Raw genomic sequence first — 14,895 nt, 5'->3', positions numbered from 1 at the left:
AAAAGAGGCCAAATAAGAAATGCCCAGAGCACCTGAGTTGAATCATTTCCTCGTGACACATTTACAACAAATATTAACTGAGCACTTTTTATGTGCCAGATGCTTTCCCACACACTGAAGAGAAATGTTACCACATGGGCATAATGTTGTAGCACTGAGATATTATTCACTGATAGACAAAACTCAGACTACAGAAAAGCCAAAGTTACCATAGTTGTCCATATTTTCCTTTCCCTATATCACTTTTTGCCTCACATAGTTAATTTTAGCTCTTTTGATTCTGGCTTTGCTGAATCTTGAAGGAATACAAGGCACATGTTCACTGACAAATACTATGACCACTAGTATAATTTATATATTGTCAGATAACCCCATCCTTGTGACTGTATGAGTGAGGTAGAGGAAAAGATAACTAAAAGTGGTTATAATTCCAATTTTACAGCTTATCAACTATGCAAGCTAAGCAAGTCACAAGGTGTCCTGAAAATTAAAGCAAATCACAGCCCACAATAAACGTTAGAGAAGCCATAAGAAGCGCAGAGGATGTGCTTCTCTGTATTTTTTTATTGTTGTTAATTTTTGAGATGGATTCTCACTGTCATGCAGGCTAGTAGAGTGCAGTAGCACAACTTCAGTTCACTGCAACGTCTGCCTCCCGGGTTCAAGTGATTCTCCTGCCTCAGCCTCCCCAGTAGCTGGGATTACAAGTGCCCACCACCACACCCAGCTAATTTTTGTATTTTTAGTAGAGATGGGGTTTCACCATGTTGGCTAGGCTGGTCTTGCACTCCTGACCTCAGGTGATCCGCCCACCTCAGCCTCCCAGAGTGCTGGGATTATAGGCATGAGCCACCACACCCGGCCCTTATCTTTTAAAAACTATCCTAACTCAAATGCAGGAAAGGATTGACTGTATCGATAAAACTATGTTTTTTTTTTTTTTCAAACACTAAAGTTTGCCTAAGTTACAGACTACTTTGTCAGTTTTTGTTATGTTTCTACCAACTTAATTTAAACATATTAGTTATTTAAAAATGCTAAACAATTACTTTAGAAGTTCATTCTTGAGCTTTCGGTCATAGGTCTCCTCAAAACTCTTTATATTCTGCTCCTGTCTCCTAAGTGCCTCAGTTATGCTTTTATGTTTTTCTTCCTGGAGCTTCTGGTTCCTGAAATTAACAAAAATATAAAAAGTAAATAAACTACCATAGCTGAGCTAACAAATTTAGGAAAAAATCACATGTGTCTAGTTCCACAGACTAAAACTGCTACATGATATCACTACTGGGAAGTAGAAGGAAAGAGCCAGAAGTCCTCAGTGTATTTTATGAACTGACCTAGTTACAGCATATCGAAACTAGCAGAACTGACTGTGCTTTGGGCTGAGGGGAGTGGGAGAGTCTCAAGAGGGAAGTGGTTTCTCACTGAAAATAAACACTCAAACAATGGTTATAGGTGATAAATAGCCAAAATCAATCCTGGGATGAAATAATGATATTATTAGTTACAAAGTAACAAGTAAGTGTACTTATGTGCTTAAATCTTCTATAATGCTGTTTCTAACTGTGGGATTTAATTAATTAGTCCATACATATTCAAGGTACAATATTTGTTTTTGTCATTTAATAACCAATCAGCTTTAGCCAAGTGTGGTGGCCCGCACCTATAATCCCAGCTTTTCAGAAGGCTGAGGCAGGAGGATTGCTTGAGCCCAAGTGTTTGAGACCAGCCTGGGCAATACAGAGAGACACAGTGTCTTAAAAACAAAACAAAACAAACAAAAAACCCTATTGATTGAATATTGAAAAAAGTACCAAAAGAGAGGGCAAAAGATAGATGGATCAATCAGGGCTTCCAAATACTGAAAAATAGAATGGTCTTCATAGTGAGACTTTAAATCAACCATAGCGCCAACTCCTTAGCCAGGGAGGTAGGTTCACGGGTGGTGAGATCCAGCCATCCTGAGAAGTGCTACAAAATGCTGACTAGTCTAAGAACAGGTAAAGGCTCTAGGTATTAGCTCCCTCTGCTGGTAATCTGGAAAGCCATGGAGAGGTAAACTACATTTATTTAGTTTATATGCTGAGAAGGAGGGAACAAGAGTAGAGAAAATGGAGGTAAAGGAATGATGAACTCTCTCCGCCCCAATTTTGTGCCTATTTTCTCTCTCTTGATCAATTTACCTTTTCATTATTGCCAAAAAGAGAGTAAGGTAGACAGAGAGTTGAAATCAAACAAATCAAGCCTATAGAAGTGAGAAAAAAACATTAATGGAGACAAATTCTTTAATGAACTAAGATTCCTGGAGTATCTATGGGTGTCAATAGCAGATTCCCAAAGGAAGAGAAGGCTTATTGCACAAACTATAGACAGGTGAACTTGCCATCAATCCCAGGTAAGATCTCAAGGATGAAACATTTGTGAGCACTTAGAAAAAGTGAGTAACAAAGAAATGGTTTCACCAAGTACAAGTCAAGTTGGACCACCATACTTCCTTTTCTGAGCACACAGCTGGTAAAAGCTGCAGGCCTGGATATATGGAATTCAGTTACTATACATACACACACGGAACTATCAGATCTGAGGGACTGAATGTAACTGCAAAACATACGATCTGTTCCAGTATTAACAGCTTCTCCAAATAATCTGTCTGGTCTTACTGTAGCCTGATGATAGCATCTCATTCGTCTTTTCATCTTAATGTTTAATATTTCAAAAACAAAACCCTAGTGTTTGTTCCTCTTAATTTGTACCTTCTAGGTGATATCCCCTTTACAAATAAGAACTCTACTTGGCAATGAACATTAGAATATTTAGACATATATTTAGTAATTCTTTTTAATCTCATCATTCTGAATATCCAAAATGAACATGCATTACTTACAATTCAAAAGCTTCAACTCTTTGCTTCAGCTCTGCTTCTCTTCTTCTTAGCAAATCCATATCTTTTAGTAAAAGTTGCCTTTGAGCATAAATTTCTTTTGTTTCAATCTGTATAGAAAAGCATTAATTTTTAGCAAGCAAGCTAATGAAAGCAAAACAGATTTGAATGAATATACTGCTTCCTACATTCCAAAAAGCAAAGTACAGACATTTAGGATAACAATTTCACCTTCAAGAGATTCCGACTCAAGGTATACTTTTTGCGTATTCTAGTTGCATAAAAATTTACTCCCCCAATGACTGTTAAACTACCATTACCCTACAGTCCTAACATGCCATGTGAAATTTATGCTATTTAGTTCTTTAACATCTCTCAGTCCCTTATCTAAAAAAATTTTTTTTTTTTTTTTTTTTTTTTGAGACAGGGTCTCACTCTGTCACACAGGCTGGAGTGCAGTGGGGTGATCTTGGCTCACTGCAACCTCCACCTCCCAAGCTCAAGGGGTCCTCCCACCCCAGCCTACCGAGTAGCTGCAGGCACTACAGGCACACGCCACCAAGTCCGGCTGATTTTTTGTATTTTTGTAGAGATGGGGTTTTGCCATGCTGCCCAGGCTGGTGTCGAACTTCTGGACTCAAGCGATATGCCTGCCTTGGCTTCCCAAGGTGCTGGGACTACAAGCATGAGCCACCACACCTGGCGCCCTTACCTAAATTTTGGCAAGTTCCCCAGGAAGAAAAATTAAGCAAAATGTACATTCAGCAGTAAAACTCCAAAAGAATTGAATCCCCATGGTTTTTAGTGGTGGTGTCGTCTGAATGTTTCAGTTCACGGGTCATTCTGACTCAGAGTTAGCAAGCTCATATGAACTCCTAAAGAATGGGCCATCCTTCCATTTGTGTGTTCACAGAGAAAGAATTTACTAACTACCTATGACATGTCAAGCAGCATACTGGGAACTGGATATAAAAAGGTAGACAGATATAGTCCTCATCTCTAAAGACCTCACAATTTAGTCAGGGAGTGAGAAACAATCACACTAAGATGTGATGATTTTGTAACTGAAGTACATAAAGACTGATGCAGGAATGAGGCCTAAATGGGCCGCTCAGTGGGAGTCAGGGACGGCATCACCCAGGTGACATCCAAGCTGGGTCTTGAAAGACACTATGGTTTTTATCAGGGAGAGAAGGGGATGGACAGTCCAGGTGAGGGAATAAAGATATGGTGCTTCTTATGAGGATGACAATCTTCTTCAAAGCCTTCAGATGATCAGATAAATAAACAGGGATCTAGTCAGTCACCTATCTTGAAGGTTGAAGTTATTAGTCTAAACACAATCCAATCATCTCAAAGATATGTGCTTCTGACATTCATTTTTATAGCTGAAGCAAACCCAATTCCCAGAAATGCTATACAAAATTTTAGAGGGGGTGCCCTTAGCATTAAACAACTAGGTCTTATTGAGAAGCCCCAAGCAAGAGTGGACACTAGGGGGAAGCATTCCTACTTTCAACATCTGACAGCAGTAGTTCTGGATGTATGTTGGAAATAGTGCTGTAAATCTAGTTTGGTCTAAGACACGCCCTTGGGAAAGGAATATGATTTAAAGGAGTAGATCCAATCCTGCTTGCCAACATGGACTCCCTCTCACTCCTCACCCTCTCTGTCTCCTGTCCAGTTACTTTCTGGGGTGACAAGATCAAATGGTCACATGGATGACCCTTGTGGTGACTCCTTTACCCCAGGGACCTTCACCCTTGCTCATTTCCATGGCTCTCTCCAATGGCAGCATACTGCATTTGGTTTCTAGTCTCCACCTGAAACCTCATCCTGCAATTCTGTAATCTTGGACCATCCTCATTCTTCCACCTACCAGTCTATCCAGATCGAGTCCTTGATCACTGAGACTGCCACTCAACCCTCCCTTTCCCCCTAGGTTAGCAGCCACCTGCCCTCTCCTCTGCTTCCCTTCACTACCCAAGAGAGCCCCAGAATCTTCGATTAAGTAGGCTGCCTTTCTCTAGTCAAATAAGGCTCTGAAAAGCTCCACTTCCCAAGTATCTCCATCTTTCCACCCTCACTGAAAGGGACAGAGAGATACTTACAAATCCTCCCCAGAACTAGAACAGAAAACTCACTTACAAGCATCTGGTTTGATCTCTCTCAATTCCAGGCTCCCCCAACCACAGCTGAGCCCTCAGTACAGGTGATCAGTCCTCTCTGCTTTAAAGGGCTGTTCTTCCCTTACCCACAGGAACTACTCTGCACCTCCAATCTGCTCCTAAAACCCAAGATCTAACCCTCTAATCTGCCTGAGGAGATGGAGCTTATTTAGGGTGTGTTTCTCATAATCCCAACTTGATTGTTCACCTCCACAGTTCTCGCCTTTCCATCAGTCTCAGAGGAAGCAAATTTGTGTATCCTTTTCAAGGACCATCCTTCTATTTGCACTCTTGGCCCCAGTCCCTATTGCTCTTCTGGGGCCTTGTTCCATCAACTGTACCATCCTGTTGCTGGATCTCGAGCCAACCTACTAATAGCTGCAGGAAATAGCCACCCATAAAATATTTGTAAATACCACCTCTTGGTGCTTGTGAATTCTTTCAAGGGTACTCTTTTCCCGAAGAACGAGAGCTTCAGATTTTGCTTGACAAGCTTTTTCAAAATCATTCTGGAACATGGTTAACTCCTTTTCATACTTTTTTTTTGCTTCCATTTTAATTTTTGCTATCTCGGTATCTTTAAAAAACTTCAACTGCAAATTGATCACAAAAAATTAAAAATACCAACTATTATACTATAAAAACAGGAACAAGTTCTCTCTCTACATCTAGGTTTAACATTAATGCTCTGTCCAAATATATTTATTTCATGTTAGTTTTATCTCATTCACTGTATTTGTAGGATTCACTCAAAAGGCATAAACAAATGTCACCAGAAATAAAAAAAAAATTGCACAACAGTACAGTATCCCATTCGTTATTAAAAGTTCTAGATATTTTCCCATATACCTATGGTTAAGACTTTAGAAGACAAACAAAAACATCACTCTTGTTTACAGTAACAAGATAAAGCTTACCTTTTGACACATTTCTGCCCGAAGTTGCTCTTCTATTTCTCTCTTATACTCATTTAGCTTTATTTCTAAAGATTCGAACTTGATACGCTGAGGGTAAGCATCTGCAAACTGATCATCAATAAGCTGAAGCTTCTCAGCTATTAAAAAATAACACATCAAATTAGGACATAGAAACATCGTCAGGTGCGTAAGACGCCAGACCTCTGGTTCAAAAGTAAAGAGGATACTTAGGGGAAAGTGTAGGGATTATCTGCAACTTACTTTGAAATACAAAAAAAGGAAGGTGGATGAATGGATGGACAGATAAAAATGATGAAGCAAGTATAACACAAGTGTAATAGTGACATCTAGGTGGTGGGTATACAAGTGTTCACTAAAATTGTTTCAACTTTTCTGTATGTTTGAAAATGTTCATCATGAAATGTTAGAGGAAAAAGAAAGCCAAGAGTACAGTTTAAGTCAGAAAATACTGGAGTCTCTTCCTACTCTCTAACTGCTAAGGCAGAGAGCTCTTTATTGGACTCTGGTTAAAGCTGACTTACATATTCAAAACAATAACTTTAAAAGAATCAAAGATCACGTATGTCAACCCCTCCCCTTTACAGATAAAGAACAAATGCTGATATAGCTTAATAAGTGACTACATGACAGCATAACCAGGATTAAAGTGAGGTCTACTGACTCTTCCCTTAGTCCATGGCCCTCAAACCAACTATGGATCAGAATCAACCACATAGCAAAGTGCAAATCTGAACCCAGAGTACAATCTCAACCGTGTATAACGCCCACCCAAAAAGTATGCACAGAGGGGAAAAAGGCTGGCAGAAGTAGATTAAAACATCGATAGTGTTTATCTCTGGTAGGGATGACTTTAGACATGTTTTTCCATCTACTTTTCTGTATTTTCCAGATGCTGTCCAATACAGGACTCTCCAGCCACATGGGGCCATTGACACTTCAAATGTGACCAGACTCAACTGAGATGTGCTTTAAATGTAAAAAACACATGAGATTTCAAAGACAGTGCAAAAAACAAATGTGAAATATCTTAGTATTTTTTATATTGAATATATGCTGAAATAATATTTTGCATGTATTGGGTTAAATATATTATTAAAACAAATTTCACCCGTTTCTTTTTACTTTTTTCAACGTGGCTACTAGAAAATTTAAAATTATGTATGTGGCTCACACCACTGAACAGCACTGCTTGATAATTAGCAAGTAATATGTTTCTAATTGAATTAAAAATACACTTAATTAAAGGCAGTCATATAATACATTTTATGAATTATGAACTTATCTTCTTGCAAGTTACCATTTAAGAGTAAGGAAGGGCCAAGAAATCCATTAAGCATATCGTTTTAAACAGCTGTTTCCCATCTCTACTGAGCACGAAACTGACAGACAGCATGGTACTGCAGACCAGCTGGATAGTACAAAAAGCTCCAGATCATGGATGGGAGAACTTGGACTCCACTATTAGTTCTGATGCAGACTGAGTGTTTCCAAGTTGCTCTTCCTCTGAGGACCTCAGTTTCCTCAACTATAAAATGAAGTGATAAGTCACTGACTTCTCTAGTACTTTGCAAAGCAAGTAGTTTATAATCTTCTAACTGGGTGGCTGTAAAGTTAGACAAGACACGAGGAAGAACCTCCCAGTTAAGAGAAGTCAAACTCAACAAACAAGGAAGAATATGGGCCTTTGAATCCCTGCATGATTTGGCCAGTGTAGCCCTGGCATTCATGAGGCTAGGGAATGACACTGGAGAGCACTTCCTGGTCCCCCAAGATGATTCCAGAAATGAATTCCCTTGTTGCCTGCCGGCTGCATCCCTCCAGTTCAAGGAGCAATCACACAATATGGTAAATCAGATAATTTCCTTCATTCAAAATGAAAACAGCAGAACTGAAATTAAGAAAGAAGGCTATAATTACCCAGAGAATCTCTGTTAAATGTCGAACTTGTCTGAGTTTCCATATTACAACTCTCTTTAGCTTGATGATATTCTGCCAATTCTTTTAAAAAATGCATAAGAAAACCTAAAAAACATATGCATACAGTTTTGTTTCAGAACTTTCAACCACTGCTCAGTCACTGTTTTTACAATCTTAGTTTTAGGACATTATCATTTTTTACATTATATATCTTTCCTTTTTTTTAGAGACAAAAGTCTTGCTCTGTCACCCAGGCTGGAGTGCAGTGGTGTAATCATGGCTCACTGTGGCCTCGACCTCCTGGGCTCAAGCAATCCTCCTACTTCAGTCTCCCAAGTAGCTGGGACTAGAGGCGCACACCACCACCCACCATGCCCAGCTAATTTTACTTTTTGTATAAACAGGGTCTTGCTATGTTGCCCAGGCTAGTCTCAAACTCATGGCCTCAAGCAATCCTCCTGCCTGGGCCTCCCAAAGTGCTGGGATCACAAGCATGAGCCACTGTGCCCAGTCATAGCTTTTAATAAATCTGAGAAAAGGCCTTCCCAAGCATGATACAGAACCTGGAAGGAATAAGGAGAAATATTTATCAATCTAACTACATAAAAACTGAAAACTTACATATGGCATAAAATAAAAAATAACACACTGGGAAAAATAGTTGCAATAATATGGAGGCATAACCAAGACTAAAGTGATGACATTTTCATAACATCAAAGAACTCTTACAAATCAGTTTAAAAAAAAAAAAATCAGAAAAATGGGGAAAAACACGGGTAGTTTGCAGAAAAAACTACATTGTCAAAGATGAACACAATTTTTAGATGCTGAATAAACATGAACAAAATCATAAATGCAAATTAATACAACAGAGAAACCATTATTTTCCCTATAACACTGCTAAGATTAAAACTTGTATAATGCTAAGTGTTGGCAAGGGAGTGGATATATAGCTATACTCATTCACTTGGAAGAGAAATTTGTCAGTGCTTATATATATTCGAAATGCATGTGCCCTTTAGTCATTCCACTTCTATGAATTTACACAGGTATACTTTCACAAGGGCACAAAGGGTGCACACTGCACATTGGTTACCTGTAATGGCAAAAAGCAAACAATAAAACAACCAAATCTCCATCAATAGGGAGTTAAATACATTATTTAAAAATAATTAGTCTATACTGCTACAGAAAGATACATTGGTGGATTAAAAAAAGCAAATTGCATACAGTATCTATGATATAATCCCAATTGATTGTGTTTTAATTACAAATACATAGTTTCAACCTCAAACAATTCTAGAAGATAAACAAGAAACTGTTAATTCTAGTTATCAGTGGAGTGAAACTGTTAATTCTAGTTATCAGTGGAGCGTGAGATTAGAGAACATGGGCAGAAACTGCTACTTTGCTTTCACTTTATATCCTTCTGAATAGTTTGAAACTTTGTTTTAAACCACAAGCATAAATTACTTAAGAAATGTTTAGTTTCTTGGAACTAAAAACAGTAGTTAGCTCAGCACCTTTTCCCCCACCCCCACTCCCTTCAGGAAGGGGATTAGATTTTGTCACAGTCTGCATACCATCCTGGGATCACCTGACCTAAATTTGCAAACATTAAGGTTCACTCTTGATGACATAAAGCTCTATGGGTTTTGACACTGGGTCTTTCATTCTCTTAACAGCGTCTTTTGGCAGGGTGCAGTGGCTCACGCTTGTCATCCCAGCACTCTGGGAGGCTGAGGCGGGCGATCACCTGAGGTCAGGGGATCGAGACCAGCCTGGTCAACATGGTGAACCCCATCTCTATTGAAAACACAAAAAAATTAGCCAGGCGTGGTGGCAGGCGCCTGTAGTTCCAGCTACTCAGGAGGCTGAGACAGGAGAATCACTTGAACCCAGGAGGCGGAGGCTGCAGTGAGCCGAGGTCACGCCACTGCACTCCAGCCTGGGTGGCAGAGTGAAACTCCGTCTCAAAAACAAAACAAAAAGAACAGTGTCTTTCACAGAGATGTTTTTAATTTTAATAAAGTCTAACTGATCTACTTTTTTCTTTCATGTATCTTGCTCTTGGTGTTACATCTCATCACGAAACCCAAGATCACATAGACTTTCTACTGTTCTCATCTGGAAGTTTTATAGTTTTGCATTTTACATTTAGGTCTATGGTTCATTTTGAGTTAGTTTTTGTGTAAGGTATAATAAATAAGATCTGTGTCTAGGTTCATTTTTGCGCATATGAATATCCAACTGTTACAGCACCACTTGTTGAAAAGACTATCTTTCCTCTATTGAATTGCCTTTGCACCTTTGTTAAAAAAAAAAAAAATCAATTGACTATATTTGTGTGGATGTATTTCTGGACTTCCTAATTCTGTCCCCATTGATGTATATGTCTTATTCTTTTGCCAATTGCAGATAAGAATTTTAACTTCCAAAAAGCAAAGGGCCAATGTCCAAATTTTCTTCCCTCATCCAAATTTTGTGCACATCATTTTCTGGATATTGTCAGGCCTCTGAGCCGAAGCTCAGCCATTGTAACCCCCGTAACCTGCATATATACGTCCAGATGGCCAGCTAAAAAACCACAGAAGTGAAACAGCTCCTGCCTTAACTGACTGACCAACCTTACGACATTCCACCATTATGACTTGTTCTGCCCTGCCCCAACTGATCAATCGACCTTGTGACATTCTTCTTCTGGACAATGAGTCCCAAGATCTCTCCACCATGCACCTTGGGACCCCCTCCCCGCTAACAATAAATAACCACCTTTAACTGTAACTTTCCACTGCCTACTCAAGCCCTATAAAGCTGCCCCTCTCCTATCTCCCTTCACTGACCCTCTTTTCGGACTCAACCCACTTGCACCCAAGTGAATAAACAGCCTTGTTCCTCACACAAAGCCTGTTTGGTGGTCTCTTCACACAGACACGCATAACAGATATCATTATCTCTGAAAGGAAAATTAGCAGTGGGAAGAATGGGTGACTAGAATCTAGGAGGAAAAGTACCAAGGCCATTCAACAGCTTAGCACCCTCTGAGCATAGATATGGTAGGATAAGACCATAGGTCTGAGTCAGGGGACAGACAACGGTTAAGTACACAATATCTTCCTACATGTTTTCTGTTAGCTAATTAGAAGACACCAATTTTTAAAAAAATTTTATCTTACCAGGAGCTATTTTGTTAGCTAAGAGTTCTATCCAAATTTTGGCACTAGGATGCCTGACCTATCTGCTACTCATAGTTTTTCTGGCTTCCAGAAATTTTACTGGGATGCTAGGTGAAGCTGGTAAGGGCTGTTGGCCAGATGTCTTTCTGAACCAGATGCATTTAAAGAGACTGTGTAAAAACTATTTTTTTTTTTTGAGACGGAGTCTTGCTCTGTCACTAGGCTGGAGCGCAGTGGCGTGATCTCGGCTCACTGTAACCTCTGCCTCCTGGGTTCAAGCGATTCCCCTGCCTCAGCCTCCCAAATAGCTGGGACTACAGGTGCACGCCACCAGGCCTGGCTAACTTTTTTTTGTATTTTAGTAGAGACGGGGTTTCACCATGTTGGCCAGGATGGTCTTGCTCTCCCGACCTCGTGATCCGCCCACCTCAGCCTCCCAAAGTGCTGGGATTACAGGCGTGAGCCACTGCGCCCGGCCATGGAAAAACTACTGTTAAGGATAATGTATCTATAGTAACTACATAGATTTTTTTTTTTTTTTTTTTTGAGATGGAGTCCAGCTCTGTCACCCAGGCTGGAGTGCAGTGGCGCTATCTTGGCTCACCGCAACCTTCGCCTCTCTGGTTCAAGCGATTCTCCTGCCTCAGGCTCCCAAGTAGCTGGGATTACAGGCACTCACCACCACGCCTGGCTAATTTTTGTATTTTTAGTAGAGATGGGGTTTCACCACGTTGGCCAGGCTGGTCTTGAACTCCTGACCTCAAGTGATCAGCCAGGTTTGCCCTCCCAAAGTGCTGGGATTACAAGCATGAGCCACTGTGCCTGGCCCATAGATTATTTCTTAATATCCCTTCAAGCCACAAATTTCCTTTTGAAGTAATAGTTAAGCAAAAGATACTAGCTATATACCTCAGAATTATGCTAACATGGTAGTCACTATGCACGTGTAGCTAATTAAATGTAAATTAAAAATTCAGTTATCCAGTCACACTAGCCACATTTCAAGGCTCAAAAGCCACATGAGGATAGCAGCTACCACATTAAACAGCATAGATACAGACATTTCCATAATCACAGAGAGTTACACTGGACGATACTTAGAGTACAGAATATAGGATCATTTACCATACTGAACTTCAGTAGAGATGGTCTAGTTTGCGGGCAGTCCAGAATATCTTGTGCTCCAATTTATTTATATTCTGCTAACATTACTACCAAGAGACTTGGCGATTAAGTCACAGACTTAATGGCTGGCAGAAAATAAGTATTCAAATGATTAAGTTCTAAATGAATTGGCGAATGAATGGATGAATAAATGAATGTCCTTGTGGGGATGATAGTGCAGGCAACAGACAAAATCCAAGGGTGTACCAACACAAAAGGACTATTACTAACAGATTATTTTAAAAGACCTAAAGAATAACTATGCATCAAAGCCAAGTTGCCAGCTTATGTTCGTGCTACAAAGCCCATCATCAAGTCTAACCAATGGCCTGAAACCCACAGTAGTTATGGACTCTATGAATGGCTATTATCAAGGCCAAAATTAAGGCAATTTATTAGGTCTATATAAACATTTTTTTTTTTTTTGAGACGGAGTTTTGCTCTTGTTGCCCAGGCAGGAGTGCAATGGCGTGATCTCAGCTCACCGCAACCTCTGCCTTCCGGGTTCAAGCGATTCTCCTGCCTCAGCCTCCTGAGTAGCTGTGATTACAAGCATGCGCCACTACGCCTAGCTAATTTTTTTGTATTTTTAGTAGAAACGGGGTTTCTCCAGGTTGGTCAGGCTGATCTCGAACTCCCGACCTCAGGTGATCCACCCGCCTCAGCCTCCCAAAGTGCTGGGATTACAGGCGTGAGCCACCACGCCCGGCCTGTATAAACATTTAAGAACAAAAGATATATAACACATTACTGAACACAACTCTCATTCTTTAAGGAAATATTAATACATCTAATACCCTACCAATTATACTTGAGAGGGATACCTAGTATACAAAGACACTTGGCCTAAAAGTTGTTTTTTTTTTTTTTTGCAGAAATATTCCCAACAGTGGGTATTTTTACAAACAGTATCTTTCAGCCTGTCTGTAGGGCCTTTGATACTGTCTGCAGTTTTTTTATTTGAATATCTAAAAGTTATTACAAAAATGGAAATATAGGGGAAATGACCTGCAGAAATCAAATAATTTAAATCAAATTAAATTTTACTCTTCTCCCTAAAAATTTGCTTCATTCTTTTAGAGGAAAAAGTACATAGAAAACTGTTGCTGTTCTCTACAAAGATGACGGCTCCTACCTTTTTGATTTTCTTTATCAGATCCTGAAACCTGTTAAAAGAAAATATTTCACTTTTATTCAGCTATTCAGTTATAATTAACAAACCAAAGTAGATTACAGAAACTAAGCCATCTTACCAGTGATTTGTAGAGACTGGAAGTAGGGTTGATTTTAATGAGTTGTAATAGATCCTGCATAGTAAATACCTTAAGAAAAAATAGGTTACTAAGTAGACATATTTTTATATCAGTGTTTAAATGATAAATTAGGATATGTTTCTGAATATGAAATTAAGAAACATCCTTCAGATTAAATAAGATTATAACTATGCTAATAAAGCAAATTTCAAGCTCTTTCTTACACTGTTAAATAGATTACTATAAACATATCAAGGTCAAAAGGATAAAATATCTTTATCATCTAATTAACTTCTAAGTACTTCACATCAAAGATGATATGCCTAACAGAAATGTTTAATGCCTTACAGATGACACTGAAATATCTGATGAACCAATGAATACATGACTGAGTTCCTGGGTCATTCAATTACAATTTTTTAAAAAGTATTCATTGTTTAAAAATGTAAATAGATTTTTACTGTCCTTAAAACCGTAATTAAAATGTACTTAAAATATTGTTAAACAGACATTTTGGGTAGCTATTAAAATATATTTCTACTACAGTATATACCATTCACTATGTCTGCTCTGAGAACACTGATATTTGTTTTCAATTGGTTTTCCTTTAAAGTAAATATTCTGCATGGGCATTTTACATTAGTAGAAACCGTTAAGTTGTATGAATGGGATTAATTCCTGCTATATAATTGTATTATTGACTATTACACAATAAGTAAAAGTATAAAGTGATTAGAAAGTTAGAGAATGATGTATCAAAAATGAATTCCAGGCCAGACACGAGGGCTCATGCTTGTTATCCCAGCTCTTTGGGAGATTGAGGTGGGCAGATCACCTGGGGTCAGGATTCGAGACCAGCCTGGCCAACATGGTGAAACCTCCTCTCTACTAAAAGTAAAAGAGTTAGCCAGGTGTGGTGGTGGGCACCTGTAATCCCAGCTACTTGGGAGGCTGAGGCAGGAGAATTGCTTGAACCCAGGAGGCAGAGGTTGCAGTGAGCCAAGACTGCGCCATTGCACTCCAGACTGGGTAACAGAGCAAGACTCTGTCTCAAAAACATAAATTAATAAATAAATTCCTAATGCTAACAAATAAAATTCGGTTGCTTATGAAGAAATGCAAATTATTTTTCATTCAAATACTGTACTAAGCTTGTGTCACTAAAACTTTGGAATATGAAACTTTTGGATAATTACAGAAAACACAAAGAAAGTAAAAACGTATGAACACCACCAAGAGTGAAATTTATTTTATTTTTGAGACAGTCTCGCTCTGTCACCCAGGCTGGAGTGCAGTGGCATGATCTCGGCTCACTGCAACCTTCACTGTAAACTATGGCCTCTGGGTGATAATGACATGTCAGGGTAGGCTTATAGATTGTAGCAAATGTACCACCTT

At 39.2% G+C, this 14,895-nt stretch overlaps 1 protein-coding gene across 15 annotated transcripts in view; it reads right to left on the bottom strand.

The window, feature by feature from the left end:
• Positions 1-14,895, bottom strand: part of OFD1 (OFD1 centriole and centriolar satellite protein) — a 69,955-nt gene that overhangs the window by 21,711 nt on the left and 33,349 nt on the right. For 10 of the 15 annotated variants that reach the window (XR_008541921.2, XR_008541924.2, XR_010154857.1 and 7 more), the window contains 7 exons: positions 13,498-13,566; positions 13,380-13,410; positions 7,905-8,009; positions 5,967-6,103; positions 5,469-5,642; positions 2,885-2,991; positions 1,050-1,169 (listed from right to left, as the gene is read on the bottom strand). Coding sequence is in view for 11 of the 15 variants with exons in the window: in XM_024353238.2 (XP_024209006.2) it covers positions 1,050-1,169; positions 2,885-2,991; positions 5,469-5,642; positions 5,967-6,103; positions 7,905-8,009; positions 13,380-13,410; positions 13,498-13,566 (743 nt within the window). In the remaining 4 variants the exon portion in view is untranslated. The remainder of the gene's footprint in view (positions 1-1,049; positions 1,170-2,884; positions 2,992-5,468; positions 5,643-5,966; positions 6,104-7,904; positions 8,010-13,379; positions 13,411-13,497; positions 13,567-14,895) is intronic. The other 5 variants (XM_016942792.4, XM_063804782.1, XM_063804784.1 and 2 more) reach the window with 1 other exon arrangement.

This window comes from Pan troglodytes, chromosome X (assembly GCF_028858775.2).
Source record: "Pan troglodytes isolate AG18354 chromosome X, NHGRI_mPanTro3-v2.0_pri, whole genome shotgun sequence".
Taxonomy (NCBI): Eukaryota; Metazoa; Chordata; class Mammalia; order Primates; family Hominidae; genus Pan; species Pan troglodytes.
Note: the sequence above shows the minus strand (reverse complement) of the source record. Positions and strands in the feature narration are given on the sequence as shown.